This window comes from Alternaria conjuncta (genome assembly GCF_024043145.1).
Source record: "Alternaria conjuncta strain BMP 0040 chromosome Unknown scaffold_8, whole genome shotgun sequence".
In the NCBI taxonomy this organism is placed as follows: domain Eukaryota; kingdom Fungi; phylum Ascomycota; class Dothideomycetes; order Pleosporales; family Pleosporaceae; genus Alternaria; species Alternaria conjuncta.
Window position 1 is genome coordinate 1536403 of NW_026250097.1, and position 22902 is coordinate 1559304.

Consider the following 22902-nt stretch of genomic DNA (forward strand, 5'->3'; position numbering starts at 1 on the left):
ACGACCGAAAAGACCTTGGAGCAGCGCCATGATTTCCACCGGCGCGTGCAATAACGCCCTAGTGCTCGTCCCCAGAGTTGCGTATAAATACCGTGTCTGCCAGATCTTTCATTCATCATCATCTATATCCTCCACAAACTTACCAAAACAAGCAAGAAACCACCGATGGCTGCGTCTATCGTCTTCCTCCAAAATTCACCATAAAGATCAACGATGACGCAGTCTTCCAACTTCTCTGAAACAACGATTAAAGCGCATAATGCCCTGCGCGAGTCGGTCGGCAGCCCAAAAAATCCAGCTGACCGTTCGATGGAACCGTACGCATGCATGAAGCAGGAAATGTTGGGTGCTGCTGCCAAGAGTGACAAGTATAAAAAAGTCTGCTTCTCCGTTGTAGTTCTTACTGCATCACCTACACTCCAGTGTCTTCCAAATCGTATGAGCAAGCTCGCGATGGAGAAGGATCCTTTGTTAGACCTGTAAAGCGAGAGGGCCCTCGATCATGTGTTTGGCTGACTTGTGGGGTGTTCGAGTTGCGAGTTCCAAGCATGGGTAACATAAAATCATGCAGCTGTTCGGCGATGTTGCTCATAGCCATGCTATTCCGTATCTTCAATTAAATATATCGAAAAACTTCAACCCAAGTATCATGACCTGTTGATTCCCGTCTTGGGATAAAGATACTTCCACCGTTGGATTCTTGCGGACTTCATTTACCCTGTCTTCCCGTTCCTTCAGCTCAAAAGATAATGCGCAGCCCCTACATGGGTGTTCGGAGTGTTTTCTTCAAAACTAGAAGGCAAGATCCCCATGGCGTCTGCCTCTCCAGCATCAGTCGCAGAAGTTAAGGTCGATAGCTGGCGATTTTTGAAGGCATCCTGCTGTTCACGTTTTTTTTTGGCATACCGAGATGGCACAAGAGAGGAACGTAACGATGCATCTTGCGATTGCCTTACCAGGCGCACCATGATTTCATTGACGTGGTCTCTTGGCTCATGCTCGTGTTGTTCTCGCGTTCTCCAATGAAGTAATGTGGTAGTCATGGTTTCGTCGACTGCGCGTTCGTTATGGAGCTCCAGGAAAGCACATGTATTGTGCTGGCATGTCGCCGGTACCTTGACGGTGGCGCTGCGCACCCAGCGGGAACGCTGGCTGCATGTGCGAGCGCAAGCCTCGGGTGATTGTGGCAAGACATAATGGTGTGGTAGGCCAGCGGTGTGGTGCGGATGCACTTGGTCCGGCAGTGACAGTATTTGCCGATAGGTTCTAGGCGCAGGCGTGAAGGTCTAGATCCTGTGCGAGGACGAACACGACGAATGGGTAGGAGCCTGTTGTAAGATACTTCCTGCTTTTTGTGTTGCTTCAGGGTCCTCGCTATGTTGATGGCGCCTGCAGTGTACGCTACTTCGATGATGCAGGGAACTCTAGATCGAATGGTAAGTATGAGGCTGCAGGTACGGCTTTGTCTGCGAGCTAAGGCGCCGCTATTCTTCAGTACAAGTTGTGCGCGATATAACAAGTCGACGCCTGCATGGCCGCTGTGATATCTCACGATGCAAGTTGGTCGCTGGAAGGAACGACGTCGGTCGCGTGTGGTGATGAGTAAAAGCATGCATCGTGGTGGTGTTAGACAGGGAGAGTGCATTGACCGCCACGTGCGCTAACGATGCTAGGAGGGAAAGCCGCGATTCTGATCCACACAAAATTAACTACTGCCCCTCCATCATCACGTCCCGCACAAGCTGCACAAGCCCGACGAGGCGCAAAATCGAGGGAAAAAGCACGCGTGCCTTTATCCTGACACAGTCCCTCCCGCCAATTCTTACCCCAACGCGCTGTTTGCGGGTGCAAAGACAGCAGGAACCTCGCCCGAACCCCCACTGCCCTTTCTCACCGCACCCACCCGCCGTCTTGCTTAGGCCATCTCCCAGCCCTCCGCAGACGCTGCCGCACATTCGCAACCATGGACGTTGCCGGCCTGCGGGACCGGATCCAGGCGACGCTTGACGCCAACGCCGCCATCAGACAGACAGCCGAGCTCGATCTCAAGCATGTGCGTGTTGAAAGCCGGAATGCTGCCTGCCAGACGGAAAACTGATAGACATATAGGCCGAAGAAAAGCCAGGCTTTGTCGATGGCCTGCTGAACGTCCTCGAGCAGGAACAGAACAACGCCGTGCGCCTGTCGAGTAAGGATGCGCCTGCTGCTGCCCCATACGCCCTGGTTACTAACATGCACCCACAGCCGTTGTCTACCTCAAGAACCGCGTCTCCAAAGGCTGGTCACCTGCCGAAGAATACAGCCAGGCTATCCCCATACCAGAGGAGGAGAAGGCCGCCTTCCGCAGTCGCCTCGTCCCTGTTCTCGTCGCCTCCCCGCCACAAGTGCGCATACAGCTCATTCCTACCCTCCAAAAGATACTCGCATACGATTTCCCCGCCAAATGGCCCGACTTCCTCGACATCACAGTACAACTGCTGAACGCGGGAAACATCGAGTCAGTCTTCGCTGGTGTCCAGTGCCTGCTGGCGATATGCAAGATCTACAGATTCAAGTCGGGCGAGAACCGGGCGGACTTCGACAAGATCGTCGCCATGACATTCCCCCAGCTGCTCAACATCGGCAACTCGCTAGCTGGCGAGACGAGTCTAGAGGCTGGAGAGATATTACGGACGGTGCTCAAGGTGTACAAGCATGCCATCTACGTACGACCCCACAAACACAACATGTCGTCGGCAGCTAACAAGATCGCAGTTCGACCTCCCCGCATCCCTCCGCGAACAGCAAGTCATGGTTGGCTGGTGTACACTCTTCTTGACCGTCGTCGGCAAAGAACCCCCGGAGACGTCCCTCCCCGAAGACCTCGACGATCGGGAAATAAACCACTGGTGGAAGGCGAAGAAGTGGTCGTACGCGAACTTGAACAGACTGTTCGTCAGGTACGCGACACGATACTGCGCGCTTCACGCGAGCTCGGCTAACAGGGAACAGGTACGGCAACCCGTCCGCGCTGGGCAAGAACAACGAGATCGACTACACCGAGGTCGCCAAGACCTTCATCACCAACTTCGCTCCCGAGATTCTCAAGGTCTACCTCCAACAGGTCGAGAAGTGGGTCGGAAAGCAAGTCTGGCTGTCAAAGGCCAGCTTGTACTACACACTCAACTTCCTCGACGAGTGCGTCAAGCCCAAGTCCATGTGGACTCTCCTTAAGCCACACACCGACAACCTCATCGCGCATCTCATCTTCCCAGTATTGTGTCAGTCGGACGAGGACATTGAGCTCTTCGAGGAAGAGCCACAAGAATACTTGCACCGCAAGCTGAACTTCTACGAGGACGTAACCGCACCCGATGTCGCCGCGACAAACTTCCTAGTTACCCTCACGAAGAGCCGTCGTAAGCAGACGTTTACCGTGTTGAACTTTGTCAACGAGGTGGTCAACAAGTACGAGGCCGCCCCCGATAACGAGAAGAACCCGCGAGAGAAGGAGGGTGCTCTGCGCATGATTGGTACACTGTCTGGCGTCATACTGGGAAAGAAGAGTCCGATCGCAGACCAAGTCGAATACTTCTTCGTCCGCCATGTTTTCCCCGAATTCCGCAGTCCCCACGGTTTCCTCCGCGCACGCGCATGCGACACGCTCGAGAAGTTCGAACAGCTCGATTTCAAAGACCCGAACAACCTCATCATCATCTACCGCAACATTCTCGAATCCATGGCCGACCCGACGCTCCCAGTCCGTGTCGCCGCTGCTCTATCACTGCAGCCTCTCATCCGCCACGACGTCATTCGCACCAACATGAAGCAAAACATCCCTCAGGTTATGCAACAACTCCTGAAGCTCGCCAACGAAGTCGATGTCGATGCGCTCGCAAACGTCATGGAGGATTTCGTCGAGGTCTTCGCCCCGGAACTTACACCCTTCGCTGTAGCGCTCAGCGAACAGTTGCGCGACACCTACCTGCGTATTGTGCGGGAGTTGGTATCAAGAAACCAAGAGAAGGGCGAAGACAGCGAGTACGGTGACTTCCTTGACGAGAAGAGCATCACGGCGCTTGGTGTACTGCAGACGATTGGAACTCTTATCCTTACGCTCGAGAGCACTCCCGACGTCCTCCTGCATCTGGAGACCATTCTTATGCCTGTCATCACCATCACGCTCGAGAACAAGCTTTATGGTACTGGAACCCAAAACTCAGCCCTTCATTTCATGTACTAATCCAATCACAGATCTATACAACGAAGTCTTCGAAATCATCGACAGCTGTACCTTCGCCGCCAAGAGCATCTCTGGCACCATGTGGCAAGCGTTTGAGCTGATCCACAGGACATTCAAGGCTGGTGCCGAGCTATATCTCGAGGGTATGCGCGTTCTTCTCTGCTAATCGCGGTAATTTGCTAACCATATATAGACATGCTTCCTGCGCTCGAGAACTTCGTCAACTACGGCACCCCAACTCTGATCCAGAACCGGCAATACCTCGATGCCATCGTCGACATGGTCAGAACGATCTTCAAGGATGACAAGGTTGGCGGCGTTGATCGCATCTGTGGCTGCAAGCTGGCTGAGATCATCATGCTCAACATGCGTGGCCACGTTGACGACTACGTCCCAGAGTTCATTGGACTCACCATGCACGTCCTGATGAATGATGAACCTAAAGTTAAGTCCTTGAGGATACATCTCATGGAAGTGGTCATCAACTCCATCTACTACAACCCCGCCTTGGCACTGCACGTGCTGGAGACAAACGGCTGGACGAACAAGTTCTTCAGTCTCTGGTTCTCGAGCATCGATAACTTCACCCGAGTTCACGACAAGAAGCTGTGCATCTCCGCAATCTGCTCCCTCCTTACCCTATCAGCCCAGAATGTACCTGTCAGCGTACAGCAAGGCTGGCCACGTCTATTGCAGGGTGTTACCCGATTGTTCCAAACTCTCCCCGCGGCTTTGAAAAGTGAGTTTGCATTCCGATCCATCCCACCCGCAATGACTAACAAATGCACAGACCGCGAAGAAGCCAAGAAGGAAGACACCTTTGACTACTCCGCCGAATATGAAGAAGAGGAAGACGAGGAGTGGGAACAAGAAGCCGACTGGAACAACGAGGCTGACGAAACTGAGGATGTTAAGGACGAGAGTGCCGCTTACCTCGACTTCCTTAACGAGGAGGTAAGTTCAGCATTTTTAATGTTCAAGTTCCAAGCTGACCAAAGCAGGCGCAAAAGTTCAGTTCGCTCGATGATGATGACGATGACGAGCTGGAAGAGGAAAGTCTCCTCGAGACCCCGCTTGACAAGGTGGAGCCATACGGCATGTTCAAGCACGCATTGCTCCGTAAGTACTGTTCATCGAGCTACGCTAGAGCTTATGCTGATTGTACTCAGGTCTTCAACAGGAGCAGCCCGCGCTTTACGAGAACCTTACCAAGAACCTCAGCCCGGAGGAGCAACAAGTGGTTCAGGGTGCTGTTCACCAGGCCGATATTATCGCCCAAGTGCACGCCGAGGCTCAAGCAGCTGCTGCCAACGGCCAGCCGGGCTTACCGCAGCAGTAGAGTTGCTCCATCGATAGCATGGCCTTCATCCTCCAGGAAATGGAAGATCGAGCATACGTCGCTCGAAACGCCATCGGACAAATCGCCCCAGATGTTGCTGGAGAAGCATGGCTCATGGAAGTTCGCACAAGGCTGTCTCATCCATGTTGGAATGACGTACAAAAATACGGCAAACACTTACTTGGAGTTCCGGCAAACACCATTCGGCGCACATACAAGATCGAAAGGAGGAGGCACCACAAGCTATCTGTCGAAGGAGCTGTGAGGCAGTTCAAAGAAGGGGCAAACTAAACACCGTGGAGCCTACATTGAGGCCAGATTTTTCAATTTGCATGTTTTATCCCCAGTGTAGTCTGCAAACCTGTTCAGTTTCTTCTTCGGTCAGGTGGGCCTGCGGAGCAGCTGGACCCCCTCTTTTAGCGAGCATTTTGGCGTTTTGATTCTTTCCCGGGAAGAAGTTTTGAATCCGGAGGTTTGTTCCGGTAGTTGGCTGATAGTCGAGGTGGTGGGGTGGTGTAGTCATGGCGTTGGGTTTGGTTGGTACGAAAGTTATGAAAAGAGGAGGACGATATCCACGAGAGGCACCATTGCTTTGGAATGATAATCATGTATGCGTGATGAGGGTTGTTGCAAAGGCCTAAAGGCCGCAGTAGATAGTTGTTTCCTCTTATAGGAGCACATTATGCAAATCCGTTACCTTGATCTGAGACCATCACTTGACTGCAGCATCTCTTTCAAGGGAGGAAGGGAATACATTGCAGTCTGTGAACTGTGCAAGTCTTGACTGGCTCGATGGTATTGGTTTTGGTATGTTGTCTACGGTTCCATCTCGACCATGAGTTTGAAAGATCATATGCTAGAGGCGGAAATGCTGCTGCCTTGTAGGCTGGATCGGCATCAGAAGATTTCCCTGGAATGATTTGCAGTTGTGAGGACAGCACGTAATCGACGTTGGTAATCTATCCGATGTCCAGTTCTCGGTTGGTTCGATGTCTTCGGTCTTGGTAGGTAACAGCAACTATAGTACCATCTAAACCACAAGTTTAATATCATGTGCTCTAGCCGGGAATACTGCTGCCTTGGGGATGGTTTGAGTATAAAATGTCGCGTTTGCGGCGATACTCCCTCATTTATTATACTCCTCTTCTTCATCTGAAGCTCATACACGATTACCTAAAGTAACACTCGAAGTCACCCAAAGTATCTTCAAAGTCATTGCAATCGGATCATCACGAGACGAGCGCGCAGACAAGAAAAAACACTCGAAGTCATTGCAATCGGGTCATCACGAGACGATCTGTACGTCAGATTGGCGAATTGCTGTCGCCCTGTCGATCGCGAAGGAAAGTCGCGGCGCGCGCGCTATCGATAAGCCACGGACTACGCCTATGACGCTTGTTTGATTATCGCAACCCGAAACGTGGTAACAAGCATCGCGCCGGCAGCCTCACTCGCACAACACCTATTGCTGCCTCGAAACGATTCCTCATTCCTACGCGACTCTCAATCCTCGCGATCATCTCTCCGGTCGACCCTTTGCCTTTCCCGCGACTACGCCCGGCTGGGAAGCGTGATCTAGTGCGGCACACGATTGCGCGCGCAAGAAATTAGATATGTCGCGTCCGACAGTCAGCAAGGCGAGGACGGGGTATCCGATATTCGCTGCGACGTTTGCGAGTAACAGGCCTGGGGTCCTCGTTGTAGGAGGTAAGTTACCTTCATGCCGACATCGCCAACCAGACTGACTCGAATACAGGTGGTGGGGGTGTGAGTACTGACCCTGCATCAAAACGCGATTGATGCGCCTGCTGACCACTTCTCGTATCAGGCTGGACGATCCGGTGTCAAAAACCAAATCACAGCATTCGACTTCACCTCACGAGCGCCGACCGCACAACCATTCGCGGAAATCGAAGCGAGCAAGGACGACTCGATAACGTGTTTGGACAACCTGTCTACGAAAGATGGCCTTATCTTGTTCGCTGGAAACAACAGCAGTGAGGATGACCGGCTAAAGGGCAACAATGAACATCTGAGGGCATTCGAGCTGAAGTACCCGAATAGTGCTGAGAAAAGAGATGGAAACGTTGAGTACCTCAGCAAGACAACGCTCTTCACCGCACCGCAATCGAGTTCCGCAAAAAAGGAAGCCTACCAACGTATCGTGAAACTCTCGAAACCACAACGATCGACCTCGAATACACCCAGCAGACGCATCGGAGCGATCGCATCAAGTCTTGGAGACGATAACGAGGTCGTCATCTTTGCCGCTACATCTACGAGACCTACGGGTCAGGACGTCATAGGGCGAATCAGTTTACACAATGGCCAGGAAGCTAACGACACGGACTTTTGGACACAAGAAGAGGGGAAATATCAGCTAGCTTACGTCACCGATTCGGAAGTCTTCGTGCAGACTGTCAACTGGGATTTTGATTCAAGGAAGACCAAGGGAAAGAACGAGCACAGGAAGCTCTACACCATGCCACACGTTGAGAAGGGCGCGAGGAGTAAGCTGCGATGTGTACGGTGGCTTTCGCCGAAACATCTGCTACTATTAAAGAACAAGCCTAGCAGAAGCGGCGTGGAGTTACTCCTTGTTCATCTCTACGAAGAAGGTCCGGCAAGCGTTGTCCTACGGAAAGCAATGCCCAAGCATGTCAAGGCGGCTACAGATATGGACGTCAGCTTGCTCGATGCAGACAACGATGGCGCCTATCAAATTGCGATTGCGATCGCAGCGATTGACATATCCTTGACGGTGTATACGATGGACTACCATGGACCTGCCAGAGATTCTCTGAGCTCGTTTCACGCATTCAATAGCTATGATAACGTAAGCGTAAAGACATCAGAAGAGCCCGGCAAGTGCTAACAAACGCAGGTTCACGAGGTACAAATGACAAAGGCTGTCTTCTCGCCATTCTACAAGCCCGAAGTACCAGCTGGTCGTCAAGCGCCACCCCAGTATCTGCGTCTGGCGAGTACATCTTTGGGGAACACGATCAGCGTCGAAACATTTCAATTACAGGACATCGGGTCGCGCTATGTCCTCCAGACGGCGCGTTCGAGAAACATGTTCACAGCAGCAACCTATCTCGTCATCGCCATGGTCGTCGCAGTGGCTGCTCTCCTGATCCAGTCACTCATAGATCCGGAGGGCAACCTTACCAAAGGCATACTCCCCGCCAGTCTGCAGAATGCAGCAAGCCAGCACAAGACTTTTGGCGAAACACTGCGCGAGAAACGCCACAACGCCATCCTCAACAATGCGGACTCACCGGTGGTTAAGACATCACATCGAATCGCTGATCTATTACATCTCCACCTCCCTCACGTTCTCTCTGACACCAAGCCATCCGAGCATTCAGGTCAACAAAAGGCGCTCGTCATACATCATGACCCTGAATCTGACGGTACACTCAGTACAGAGGTCCACGCTGGAGACGAGGATGTCTTGAAGAAGCATGCCGCTGCGAGAAAGTGGGAAGAGCTCAGCCACGAAGAGAAGAACCAATGGAAAGAGAAGCTGAGTGACGCGGGTATGTGGGCTGTGGGTGAGGGTGAGACTATCCTGAAGTCGATATTCTTCGGACAGATCGGTGGAGTCATTGGCCATGTTGCAGAGGGTGTATTGGCTGGCTAAGACAAGTCGCGGTGAGGGGACGACTGCACAATGGCCATGGATGGCGGCCTATGTGTGTGCTTCGTAGTGTGTGATACCTAATTTCTACTACCTGACGTTATGGAACTCTTTCAGTGTGATACTGCGCGGTGAATGGATGTGTATCATGTTGAGCGGGAAGTGTCTCTAATACTGGGTTGTCATTGGACTATGGTGTGCACAACACTGACACCGGTACTTTTCCTTTACGACGATAAGTGGAATAGATGACATGTGGGTGATTGATCCAGTCTTTTACCTTTGCTCGTGCGGTAGGCCTGGCCACACTCACCCGTTATCCTCACCGCGTTGCTAATCACGGGCTGGTGTTGCGGATCCCCGGTGTGCGCTTTGGGTTAGCTCCCGAGGCTCGCGTGAGGTCAATGCGCTAGTCCGCGTTCGTGACATACGGCTGCAGCGTCCAGTAACTTTGGCAACACCAATTCTCCCCACGCGCCCCTCTACAACACTCTTTTCGCTCCTTTTCATGGATGGAGTGAGACCAAAAACTCTTGCTGCGAAAGGCTTCCGTTGAAGCAGTCAAGATGTCGCAGCAGGGTCCCCTTTCGGCCAACCTGGACCGCATAGTCCACGACCTACGGTCAAAGTGAGCTCCATACAGTACAACCATTGCGACAGGCGGCTGACAAACCAAGAAATGACGAGACGCGACAGCGAGCAGCAACCGCGCTGCGACAGCAGGTCGAATCGGCGCATCGAGGTGAGAGACAACGCGAAGAACCCCGCCCAAGCTATGGGAAACTGACGTTGTGCAGAACTCGCGCCCAACGTCTTCACCACATTCAACAATGAAGTCTACACCAAGATCTCGGGCCTCATCGTCACCGGCACCGACTCGAACGAACGCATCGGCGGTATCCACGCGCTCAACGCCCTGATCGACTTCCGCGGCGACGATGCGGGCCAGAAGACGACGCGGTTCGCCTCATACCTTCGGGCGGTAATGCGGGGTCAGGATATCACAGCCATGGTGGTCGCGGCCAAGGCCCTGGGACGACTCGCGAAGCCCGGCGGTACACTCACGGCGGAGCTGGTGGAGGCAGAAGTCAAGGGCGCATTGGAGTGGCTGCAGCTGGAGCGCCTGGAGAATAGACGCTTCGCCGCTGTCCTCATCTTGCGCGAATTGGCGAAGAACTCCCCCACGCTCATGTACCAATGGATTGCGCAAATCTTCGAGGTCATCTGGGTCGCCCTACGAGATCCAAAGGTCCTCATTCGGGAATCTGCCGCCGAAGCCATCAGCGCCTGCTTCGAGATCATATCCCCGCGCGACTCGCAGATGCGCCAGCTATGGTTCGGAAAGGTCTACGACGAGATCCTTCGCGGCTTCACCATCAACACGAACGAAGCGATCCACGGTTCCCTGCTTACCATGAAGGAGCTCCTCGACAAGAGCGCCATGTTCATGAACGACCAGAAGTACAAGGAGACGGTTGAGCACGTACTGAAGTACCGGGAGCATCGTGATGCGCTCGTACGGAGGGAGGTAGTGCTCATCATACCCATCCTCGCTGGTTATTCGCCAACCGAGTTTGCGACCAAGTACCTCCACCAGTGCATGCTACATCTCCAGGGTCTCATTAGGAAGGACCGCGACAGGGACAAGGCATTCGTCGCCATCGGGCAGATCGCAAACGCGGTCGGAGTCGCCATCTCACCATACCTCGAGGGCATCCTGGGCTTCATACAGGAGGGTCTGATCGCGAAGGCTCGGAACAAGGCCGCCATTAACGAAGCGCCCATCTTCCAATGTCTCAGCATGGTTGCGGCAGCCGTCGGTCAGGCACTCACCAAGTCTGTTGAGCGGTTACTGGATCCCATCTTCTCCTGCGGCTTGAGCGACGCACTCTTCCAAGCTCTTGTAGACATGGCGCATTACGTACCACCATCACGCCCTATGATCCAAGAAAAGCTCTTAGATCTTCTCAGCCAAATCCTTGCTGGCCGACACTTCCTACCCCTCGGCAGTCCCTTCCAGATCTCACAACCTCCACAAATATGGACACGCGACCACAAGGACCCTTCGATCATCCCCCAGCGTGAGGCAGAGATCGCGCTGGCACTACACACACTCGGTAGTTTCGACTTCACAGGCCACGTGCTGAACGAGTTCGTCCGCGATGTTGCCATTCGATACGTAGAAGCCGACAACGCTGAGATTCGGAAGCGCGCCGCCCTGACGTGCTGTCAGCTCTTCGTCAAGGACCCTATTGTCCACCAGACTAGTACTCATGCGACAAAGGTGGTGGGCGACATCATCGAGAAGCTTTTGACTGTCGGCGTAGGCGACGTTGAACCCGACATTCGGTGGGATGTCCTCATGGCACTGGATGCACGTTTCGACCGTCATCTCGGAAAGGCAGACAACGTCCGCACTCTCTTCCTCGCTCTCAATGACGAGGTCTTCGCCATCCGAGAAGCTGCCATGTCCATCATTGGTCGCCTGACGGCCGTCAATCCTGCCTACGTCTTCCCTTCTCTGCGCAAGGTCCTACTTCAGCTGTTGACTGAGGTCAACTACGCCAACAGCCCTCGCAGCAAGGAAGAGAGCGCCAAGTTGATTAGTAGTCTAGTCGGCGCCGCGGACAGTCTCATCAAACCGCTGATAGATCCCATTGTTGAGGTTCTGCTGCCCAAGTGCAAAGACTCAAACCCCGAGGTTGCTTCAACAACGCTCAAGGCTATTGGCGACCTCGCCACAGTCGGTGGCGAAGGTATGGTCAAGTACATCAAAGATCTCATGCCCGTCATCCTAGACTTTATGCAAGATCAGACGTCGGATGCTAAGCGATTCTCGGCTCTGAAAGCTCTCGGACAGCTGGCGACAAATGCCGGCTATGTCATAGAACCGTACCGGGAATATCCAGAGCTGATGAACATTCTGATGAGCATCGTCAAGACGGAACCGGAAGGTGAACTCAGAAGGGAGACTGTTAGACTCATGGGTACTCTTGGAGCCCTGGACCCGGACGAGTACCAGAAGATCATGGAACAGTCGCCAGACAAGCACCTCATCCTGGAAGCGCAGGCTATCACTGATGTCTCGCTCATCATGCAGGGCACGACTCCTTCGAATGAGGAGTACTACCCGACGATTGTCATCAGCACGCTCATGGGACTACTTAAGGATCCGTCTCTGGTGCAGTACCACACTGCCATTGTCGAAGCTGTCATGAACATCTACGCGACCATGGGACTGAAGTGTGTTCCTTTCCTCAGCCAAGTTGTACCTGGCTTCCTTCACGTCATCCGATCAACGCCGGCTGGACGCTCGGAAGGCTACTTTAACCAGCTTAGCCAGCTTGTTCGAATTGTTCGCCAACACATCCGACCCTACCTGCCCAGCATCCTTGCGACGATCAAGGAGTACTGGAGTAGCAGTCCGCAGCTACAAGCTACTATTCTCTCCCTGATTGAGGCTATTGCCCGCTCGTTGGAGGGCGAGTTCAAGGTCTATCTGGCAGATGTTCTGCCTCTCATGCTGAGTGTTCTTGATTCCGACCAGACCGGCAAGCGGTTGCCCTCAGAGCGGGTACTGCACGCGTTCCTTATCTTCGGCTCTAGTGCAGAAGAGTACATGCATCTCATCATCCCGGTCATGGTCACGATGTTTGACAAGCCAGGCCAACCTATCCAGATCCGGCGACATGCTATCGAGACGCTGGGACGGTTGTCGAAGCAAGTGAACGTCTCGGAATTCGCCGCACGTATTGTGCATCCGCTCTGCCGAGTGTTGTCAGGCATCGAGCCAACCCTCAAGCAGACCGCACTCGAGACGCTCTGCGCACTCATCTTCCAGCTTGGCCCAGATTACATCCACTTCGTACCAACCGTCAACAAGATCCTCATCGCGCACAAGGTACCCCATGAGAACTACGGACGTATCGTATCGAAGCTGCAAAAGGGCGAGCCACTGCCTCAAGATCTCAGCCCTGATGAGCGATACGGCGAAGACGATGAAGACTTGAACCCCGCGGAGATCCTTACTAAGAAGTTGGCGGTCAATCAGCAGCATCTTAAGCAGGCCTGGGAGGCTTCTAACAAGACCACCAAGGAAGACTGGATCGAATGGATGCGAAGGTTCAGTGTCGAGCTTCTCCGGGAGTCGCCACAGCAGGCATTACGCGCCTGCACACCACTCGGTAGCGTGTACAACCCCATCGCACGTACTTTGTTCAACTCGGCGTTCGTCTCATGTTGGACTGAGCTCTACGATCAATATCAAGAAGAGCTTGTTCGATCTATCGAGACCGCACTCACATCGCCCAACATTCCACCTGAGATTCTACAAGTTCTACTCAACTTGGCAGAGTTCATGGAGCACGATGACAAAGCCCTACCCATTGATGTGCGGATACTTGGTATGTATGCTGGAAAGTGCCACGCTTTTGCCAAGGCACTCCACTACAAGGAGCTCGAGTTCAACGCGGAACAGAATTCCAGCGCTGTGGAAGCCCTTATCAGTATCAACAACCAGCTGCAGCAGACCGACGCAGCATTCGGTATATTGCGCAAGGCGCAGAACTACGCGGATGTAGAGTTGAAAGAGACTTGGTTCGAGAAGTTGCAGAAGTGGGATGAAGCGCTTGCTGCGTATCAGAGGCGCGAGCTTGAAGAACCAGACTCGTTCGACGTCACCATGGGCAAGATGCGCTGCTTGCACGCTCTAGGCGAGTGGGACCTGCTTTCCAGCTTGTCGAAGGAGAAGTGGGCCAACGCGACGCAGGAGTATCGTAAGGCGATAGCACCGCTTGCTGCCACGGCCGCCTGGGGTCTGGGCAAGTTTGCGGATATGGACAACTATCTTGGTGTCATGAAGGAACAGTCGCCCGATCGCGCTTTCTTCGCCTCCATTCTCAACATCCACAACAACCGCTTCGAGATTGCTGTCGACGAGATCGCCAAGGCTAGAAAGGGTCTAGACACCGAGTTGAGCTCGCTCCTTGGAGAGTCATACCAGCGCGCCTACTTGCCGATGATTCGTGTGCAGATGCTGGCAGAGCTCGAGGAGATCATGCAGTACAAGCAGAATGAGGGCAATCTTGAGAAGCAGCGCAGCATGCGTAAGACTTGGATGAAGCGGCTTAGAGGGCTACAACCGAACCCTGAAGTCTGGCAGCGCATGATCAAGGTCCGACAACTTGTCATCTCTCCAAAGGAGGGTACGGACATGTGGATCAAGTACACCAACCTTTGCCGCAAGAGCAACAGGATGAACCTCGCCAACAAGGCGCTACAGAAGCTGCTAGATATTGAGAGCACCGGCGACAGCACTGTAGTTGAGTTCGTCCGCAACAACGCCCACGAGATCTCGCACCCAGTCGCATACACGACCTACAAGTACATGTGGGCCGATCAGAACTTCAAACAGGAGGCTCTTGATAGTATGAAGGACTTCACCGGGCGACTATCTGAAGATCTTGCGATGCGCACTAGGGCTGCAACCAACCCGATGATGGGACAGAATGGGATGAACGGTATGTCCAATGGTCAGCACATGTTCACGAACATTAACCCTTTTGCTGCAACCAATGGACACAGTGGAGTCAATGGCATGAATGGCTCAAGCATGCTAAACGGGTCGTCCATAGGTGCCTCGCCTACTGAACTAGCCGAGAGCCATCGCCTGCTCGCCAAGTGTTACCTCAAGCAAGGTGACTGGCAGCAAGAGCTCCAAGACGGCGAGTGGGAGCACGAATTCGTTCACGAGATCCTAGCGGCGTATGCGGCTGCCACGCGCTACAACAAGGACTGGTACAAGGCCTGGCACGCTTGGGCGCTCGCCAACTTCGAAGTCATCAACTCCATCACATCCAAGTCTGACCGAGAGGCTACCGAAGTGCCTAATAACATCATCCACGATCACGTCATCCCGGCTATTCAGGGCTTCTTCAAGTCAATCGCACTGTCTTCAACTAGTTCGTTGCAGGACACGCTCAGGTTGCTTACCCTGTGGTTTAGCTACGGAGGACGTGAGGGTGTTAATCGCACCATCACTGAGGGTACAAAGTCTGTACCTATCGACACATGGCTCGAGGTCATTCCGCAATTGCTTGCTAGGATCAACCAGCCCAACGCTGTAGTCAGGCAGTCGATTCATCAGCTGCTCATCGAAGTCGGCAAGGCACATCCTCAGGCTTTGGTCTTCCCATTGACTGTCTCGATGAAGTCAGATGTATCAAGACGTCAGCGATCCGCTAAGGAGCTCATGGAGGCTATGCGCGAGCACTCGCCAAAGCTAGTCGAGCAAGCCGATCTCGTGAGTCACGAACTTATCCGTATCGCTGTGCTCTGGCATGAGCAATGGCACGAGGGTCTTGAGGAAGCCAGTAGGCTCTACTTTGGCGATCACAACATCGACGGCATGTTTGCTACTCTCGCCCCACTCCATGCGATGCTCGACAAGGGACCTGAGACTCTACGTGAGATCTCGTTCATCCAATCATTCGGTCGCGAACTCCAAGAAGCCCGGGACTGGTGTAATACATTCAGGACATCCGGTGAAATAGGCGACCTCAACCAGGCATGGGATCTCTACTACCAGGTGTTCCGCAAGATCGCTCGTCAATTGCCGTCCTTGATGACGCTTGAGTTGCAGTATGTCTCACCAAAGCTCAAGGACGCGCATGACCTTGAACTTGCTGTTCCTGGAACGTACCAGGTTGGCAAGCCGGTTATCCGCATCATCTCGTTTGACCCTGTTGCATCCGTCATCCAGTCCAAGCAGCGACCCAGGAAGCTGGAAATGCGCGGAAGCGACGGGAAAGCACACACCCATGTCCTCAAGGGCCACGAAGACATTCGTCAAGACGAGCGTGTCATGCAACTCTTCGGTCTCTGCAACACGCTGCTCTCCAACGATGTGGAGTCTCGTAAGCGACACCTTAATATCCAACGCTACGCCGCGGTCCCGCTTAGTACGCAATCCGGTCTGCTTGGTTGGGTCCCTAACAGCGACACTCTGCATGTGCTCATCCGTGAGTATCGCGATAGTAGAAAGATTCTCCTCAACATTGAGCACCGCATCATGCTGCAGATGGCGCCTGATTACGACTGCCTCACGCTCATGCAAAAGGTTGAAGTCTTCGGCTACGCGCTCGACAACACAACAGGCCAGGATCTCTACCGCGTCTTGTGGCTCAAATCCAAATCCTCAGAAGCCTGGCTTGATCGCCGCACAAACTACACGCGTTCTCTCGCCGTCATGTCCATGGTCGGTTACATACTGGGTCTCGGCGATCGCCACCCTAGTAACTTGATGCTGGACCGCGTCACCGGCAACATCATTCACATTGACTTCGGCGACTGCTTCGAAGTAGCCATGCACCGGGAGAAGTACCCAGAACGCGTACCATTCCGTCTCACACGCATGTTGACGTATGCCATGGAAGTTAGTAATATCGAGGGTAGCTACCGGACGACTTGCGAGCACGTCATGCGCGTGTTGAGAAGCAACAAGGAGAGTGTCATGGCTGTGCTTGAAGCTGTAAGTCCCTTCTATTCCCCCATTCTCACACGGCTGTTTTACTAATGATTGGAAACAGTTCATCCACGACCCCCTCCTAACCTGGCGCCTCAACCACCGCGACACCTCCCCCGAGCCAAACTACCCCTCCGAACGCCGCCAATCCATCATGGTCGCCGACCCCGCAAACCCCAACCCCAACGACCCCCACCAAATGCCCAGCATCGTCGGTCGCCCCCGCCACCGCTCCTCCATTGCTCCTCCCCAGAACAACGACGTCGATGCCAAGGAAGTGCAGAATGCACGCGCCTTGCAGGTTCTCAGTCGTGTTAAGGAGAAGTTGACGGGCAAGGACTTTGGTAAGGGTGAGGAGCTGCGCACGGAGATGCAGGTTGATCGGTTGATTAAGGAGGCGACGAATTTGGAGAATCTTTGTCAGCATTATATTGGGTGGTGTAGTTTTTGGTAGGTGGACTTGTTTCGTCGTTTGCTGTTTGTCGGTAGCGAGAGGCAAGGCACGGTATGGGTATGAGCGAGGGAGTGTTTCATGGTTGGGTGTTCTTTGGTAGCATTAGCGTTGGCATGGCATGGTGCGATATGGTATGGGTCTTGCGAGGAGTCAAGGGTCTTGGCTTTTTTTCATGGACGAGTTTTGTGTATGATTAGAGAACTTTCTCTTTCTTCTTCAACTCCAGCGGCATTGCAGTGGTGCTTTTGGTGTTGATGGGGTGGAGCGCATGTGTAACTTGTGGGGTTAATGATGAACTACTACCTTATGATCAGTTTTGTATATGATTATGTGAGTGTTTTGCAGTGGTGTTAAGAACGGGTTAGATGGCGTAGATATCGGTGTATTGAACACATACGTTACTGGTCATGAACGTCGTTCAGATGTCAGAAAAAGGTAAGCGGACAGAATGCTACCTATGGTATCTTGCCCTGCCGTGCTTACCGTCCAAGATGCAGTACACGCCACAGGGTCTGACTAGTTAGCCCGTCAGTAACGCTGATGTCTGCATGAACTGCTGACAATGCATAAAGGGTCTTCCATGACGTTGCTTTACGTGGGGACACGCATGAAAGGATCCGAAAAGACTGGGTCTAGTACTGTCAAAGGTCGACAAGACGTTTGCTGCCCGCGATGCAAACGTGATTTGTGGATATGAAGAAGCTATGGTTAACACATGCCGGGGAAAGTATAGAACATGCGGGATCTAGATCATCTACATGTGTACCATTTGTAGAACGGATTCGCCCTCTTTCCTGCCGTGCTTGCCAGTACCTAGGCGGAACAACGGCACAAGATGCACTATGTTACTAGCTGTACGGATGCAGTGGTCTAGACTACATTCTGGAGTTGATATGTTATATGCCGATTCTTGTCCGTGAAGTATATAACGCAGATTTCTCGGCATTGTAAAGACGGTACCCTCTTTGACGGGTAAAAGTGGAGTAGGTTGCCGTGCTTAGCTTCCTGTTGTGTCACCACGTTCCATGCTGGTAATGTATGTTCATTGGTGTAGTAGTCGTTTTGAAGTCACATTGCTGCAGCGAGTTGGATATTGCATCTCGCCTGCAAGCTGTTGACATAACGATAACCTATTCACAAGTCTGAATCGAAGGTCCAGAATATGTACATTCGGATACATGTCTCCGTACATCACGCGTACGGATCCGAACTAAGGACAGACTTGTAGGCTAACGGTCTCCGCAATGTAGTCGCAATCGAAGATGCCGTTCTTGCCAGCTCCAAGGAGCGCACGTGACGTGGTAGACGAATTGTGAGGGGATCTTCAGCCGTAATAACCGTGAGATCTACATGAGAATGTGTAGAAAAATGGTTTCAAAAGCAACGGACGTGCCTCAAGTTGTACGGTCCAGCGCGTCATTGACCTCGAAATGCTTGCTAGTGAGCCTGCTTGTCGTATCGCGGAGTAATGCCCGGCAAAACACCAACGAGTGTCAGAGCTGAATTTGTAGAAGTGCTTATGTTGGGCCACTTGACGGTTTGAAATTTGGTGTTGGGCAGTAGTTCTCGGCCGGGTCGGCCCCTGGCCAGCCGAAACGTCAGAACGTCCGAGAACGTCGAATCCTTATCATGGAGACAAACTATTCCCGCCAGTGACGCGGAAGGAACGGGTGTAGAACACAGCCACACAAATGATGGTGACGGCAACCTGCAGATGGACAGTTCTGAAACGCTTGGGTTTGCTCTTGGGTTATGTTCCGCATTGCCGCTAACAACGCGTCTTCCAAGGGCACCGGCTAGATAGCCGAGATGGTGTGGCCGCTATGGCCATGTCGACGCAACTTTGCTGGCTTCTGGTTTGTCGCGACTGGAAGTGCGGCAGATCGACGGGGTGGGGGGCTGGTCAAAAACTGTTGTAGCGGTGCTCTTATGGGAGGCGCGTGCAGGTACATAGGGTTTCTTATCGCCGGACTTTTTTGTTTCAGAATCCAGAAGTTCGTCTTGAGGGTTTTTTGTGCAGTCTTCTCTTGCGTTTAGCGTTGAGTCAAAGATTTCCACACGTGCTGCGAAAGAGAATAGGGGTGTGACATCATTCGGTCATTGCTGAACCACAATTTCCGACTCCAGCTGCCAATTCGCTCGCCCCGCATGTACCGCTGCGGCTCGACCTTGGCATCATGAACCGCAACACGCAGAACCTCGCGATAGGCCGCTTGCCTACTAACGACAGCTTTCCGCCTTTTTCCAGCGTCGTCCACAGACCGGCGTCCAGTTCGTCTACCGCGTCCGTGTCGAGTGCAGAGGAGAGACTGCAATGGCGCTCGCACCCGAATGTCGCGACGCCGCATCCGGATCCGACGAACCAGAATCCCTTCGATGATCCCAGCCTCACTTTGGCAACGCCCCTGAGTCGCGATGAGCCCGAAGGCCTTTCTGACGACGTGCAGAAGCAGATTCAGCGCGAAGAGGAAGAGATAGAGTACCATGGCGACGACAACGAGAGGGTCGACACGAACTCTACGGAGAAGACTGACGATTCCATACGCGAGAACCCGACGGCATTGGCTGCTGTTACCAGTAGGAGCACAAAGCGCAGCGCTCAGAATGCAGACGTGCCGGAGAAGAGGACGAGGTTGAGCTTCAAGGAGCGGATACGGCATTTCACCTGGACTTGGTTTTGTCTTACCATGGCCACTGGAGGTATCGCCAACGTCCTGTACACTGTCCCGTTCCGCTTCCACGGCATCTACGCGCTTGGGTGTATCTTCTTCATCCTCAATATCGTCCTGTTCCTGTTCAACGTCGCAATGATCTCTTGCCGGTTCTATTTCTACCCACGAACGTTCAAGGCTTCCTTCCTCCATCCCACCGAGTCGCTGTTCATCCCTGCCGCTATCGTCAGCTTTGGTATCATCTTGATCAACATCAGTCAGTTTGGAGTTGACATGGCTGGCGTTGGAGAGTGGCTGGAGCAATGCATGATCGTGTTGTTCTGGATGGACTGTGGTCTTGCTGTTTGCTTCTCCATTGGCATCTACCTGCTTATGTTCGTGTCTCTTTCTCATCGTATACTGACAAGTATGCTAACAATCACAGGTGGTCTACTACGACTTTCACCATTTCCCAGATGACGCCCATTTGGATCTTCCCAGCATACCCTCTGCTCATCATCGGACCTCACGCTGGTAACCTCGCGCCCAAGGTTGAAGATCCTACCATCTCTCTTACCATCATCCTGACTGGGTATGTCATCCAAGGCATAGGCTTCCTGGTGTCGCTTATGATCTACGCTGCCTTCATCTACCGTCTCATGACGCAGAAACTTCCCAAGGAATCTCTGCGCCCCGGTATGTTCATCTCCGTCGGTCCCTCTGGCTTCACGATTGCCGGCGTCATCATGATGGGTCAAGAGCTCCCAAAGACCGTACCCAGTGACTTCATGGGCGAAGGGAACGGCGAGCTCGCAGGCAAAGTCGGCATGATCTGCGCAAACTACATGGGACTATGGCTCTGGGGTCTCGCCCTATGGTTCTTCTTCGTCAGCGTCGGTGCACATTGGTCGTGTGCCCGGAGAGGCAAGATGGACTTCGCAATGACATGGTACTCCTTCATCTTCCCCAACACGGCCCTCACGACATCGACCTTCGCCATTGCCCGCGCCCTCAACGACAACCGAGCCATTGCCCTAATCGGCTGCGCAATGACCATCGCCCTCGTCATGATGTGGTTCTTCGTCATCTTCATGAACGTCCGCGCGGTTGTCATTCACCAAATTTTGTGGCCAGAGAAGCAAGAGGATAGGACTGAAGGCGGATGGAAACAGCAAAGTGCAGAAGAGCAGCAGAGGAGACAACGGGAAAGAGAGTTGGCTGATGGCGGTGAGAGTATGAGGGGTAGGGCTTGGAGTCGTGCCAGAACGCTGACGAGACCTCGTGAGAGTGACCCTACGACTACGGCTATGCCGACGCTGGAGAGGTCGCAGACTGATATTGGGGCGAGGAAGAGGGGGTGGAGCTTTAGGAGGTAGAAGATGGGACGGTGGTGTACGTGGAGGATGTGAAAAGTACGAGGAGTTTGTTGTTTGCATAGAATTTGTCGTCGATACCCCCTTAGAGCGATGTTTTGGTCGAGCGTTAGTATTCGTTTTCGGTAGATATGTATGTTAATTAGATATTCTCTTTAGAAGCCCGCGTTACATTTGGCCCGAGCACATGACTTGCTAGCAAGTAGTTCCTACTTGCGTAATGTCAGTAGACGTTTCAATACCGGAACATTATGCTACTAATATGGAGCGAGTTTGGATAACCTCTGTCGTAATACTCCAGCACTTTCGATGCTACACGTCGGGCGCGTTTGCGCTAGACCGCGTCCAGTTAGACCCTCTCCGTTCCAGATGTGGACGCGAGTGCGTCGCGTCCTCACGTCGCACGCGGCAACTTCTAGACACGCGTTTTGCTCGTCCCCATTGCTGCAAAGATAAGATACAGACTCAACTTTCATCAGTTGAGTCTTTCTTGTTCGACATGCTGCACGCAGTGTTTTGTACTCACCTCGGCGCGTGTCAGGCTGCAGCGGGCGAAGCAGCGATCCATCGGATGCAGGCCAATCACTCATGCATGGTGGCGCTGTTGATATGACCTGGCACGGGGATCAGACTCAGCCTTCTTCCCGAATACTTTTGCTGTGGCATGCCTTCGCTCGCCATCCTTCGATCAGACTCAGTCATCACCTAACTGGTTTGCGCCATTCTGCTAGTCTTCTTGCCTACCGTTACATTCCCGCTTCTTCTCTGTACGAATGGATCTTGTGGGGGAAATGGGAAGTTCGTCTGACGACACGAGGACGCCCGACGGCAAACAACTACTTGGCCGGTTCGCTCATCAGCACTTATCAGAGGCCTACGGCAAACATAAACTCTCTACGATCAGCGCCCAGAGGATACACGAAGCTCCTAAGGCGACCAATCTAACGCGATCAAACTCTGCTCACCACATCAGTGATGACAAAGACATTATGTTAGAAACGCGCGGAGAAGAGCATAGTACTTACGAAAGCCCTACCAAGATCGATCGCTTGGACCAAGCCACTGTGCCAAGTGAATCGCACCTCACACATGAGGAGAATGCACAATCGGCAAGCTCCTCCAACGCGACTACCCCAACCTCATATATCGCAGATGAAGCAAATCGGGTCGACCCTAACTCCACTCAACCAGACTTACCTCTGGCTCCTGATACACGCAGAACTCCAACGTATTATGATGTATGGAATAGCGATAGTCTCGAATCTCACCAAGATAACGATCTATGGAAAGATCAATTACGATATCAGCACGTACGGATGCTCGGTCATGGCGGCAGCGCCAGTGTTGAAATGGTCTTCGATGTTAGCACGAACTGTTTCTTTGCACGAAAGATTATCAGAAACGTCTATTCTCGTAATATCGAAGAGGCGAAACGAAAGCTTCTCAACGAAATTCGGATCATGCGACGCTTAGCATCTCATCATCACATTGTCAGGGTACTCTCCACTCGTATTGCGGGCAGAGAGCTTACTATGATCCTTGACCCGGCTGCGGACGGCGGCGATCTGGCAGATTATTTGCAGAATTATCGCGACCAAGGCTTCCATTTGTTCGGCGAGAAAATCAGCAAGGAAAACACATACCAGAATCTCGTTTTGCGTAAAGCATTCGGTTGTTTAGCCTCCGCTCTGGATTTCA

General features: G+C 52.9%; 4 protein-coding genes across 4 annotated transcripts; all 4 read left to right on the plus strand.

The window, feature by feature from the left end:
• Positions 1–1963: 1963 nt before the first annotated feature.
• On the plus strand, positions 1964–5561 carry J4E85_006323 (uncharacterized protein; the record flags this gene model as incomplete). The annotated part of the gene is made up of 10 exons (XM_051470563.1): positions 1964–2053; positions 2110–2188; positions 2245–2705; positions 2755–2939; positions 2992–4181; positions 4234–4365; positions 4416–4961; positions 5013–5176; positions 5224–5341; positions 5392–5561. 10 exons carry the CDS (start codon positions 1964–1966, stop codon positions 5559–5561), a joined length of 3135 nt encoding a protein of 1044 aa, XP_051326051.1.
• A 1613-nt stretch (positions 5562–7174) lies between these two features.
• Positions 7175–9207, plus strand: J4E85_006324 (uncharacterized protein; the record flags this gene model as incomplete). Its single annotated transcript, XM_051470564.1, has 4 exons — positions 7175–7268; positions 7318–7328; positions 7390–8397; positions 8446–9207. The coding sequence occupies 4 exons, from the start codon at positions 7175–7177 to the stop codon at positions 9205–9207; spliced, it is 1875 nt and encodes a 624-aa protein (XP_051326052.1).
• A 563-nt stretch (positions 9208–9770) lies between these two features.
• J4E85_006325 (uncharacterized protein) lies at positions 9771–17180 on the plus strand (the record flags this gene model as incomplete). Its single annotated transcript, XM_051470565.1, has 4 exons — positions 9771–9832; positions 9882–9946; positions 10002–16732; positions 16791–17180. The coding sequence occupies 4 exons, from the start codon at positions 9771–9773 to the stop codon at positions 17178–17180; spliced, it is 7248 nt and encodes a 2415-aa protein (XP_051326053.1).
• Positions 17181–19357: 2177 nt separating this feature from the next.
• J4E85_006326 (uncharacterized protein) lies at positions 19358–21207 on the plus strand (the record flags this gene model as incomplete). Its single annotated transcript, XM_051470566.1, has 2 exons — positions 19358–20226; positions 20277–21207. 2 exons carry the CDS (start codon positions 19358–19360, stop codon positions 21205–21207), a joined length of 1800 nt encoding a protein of 599 aa, XP_051326054.1.
• Positions 21208–22902: the final 1695 nt, after the last annotated feature.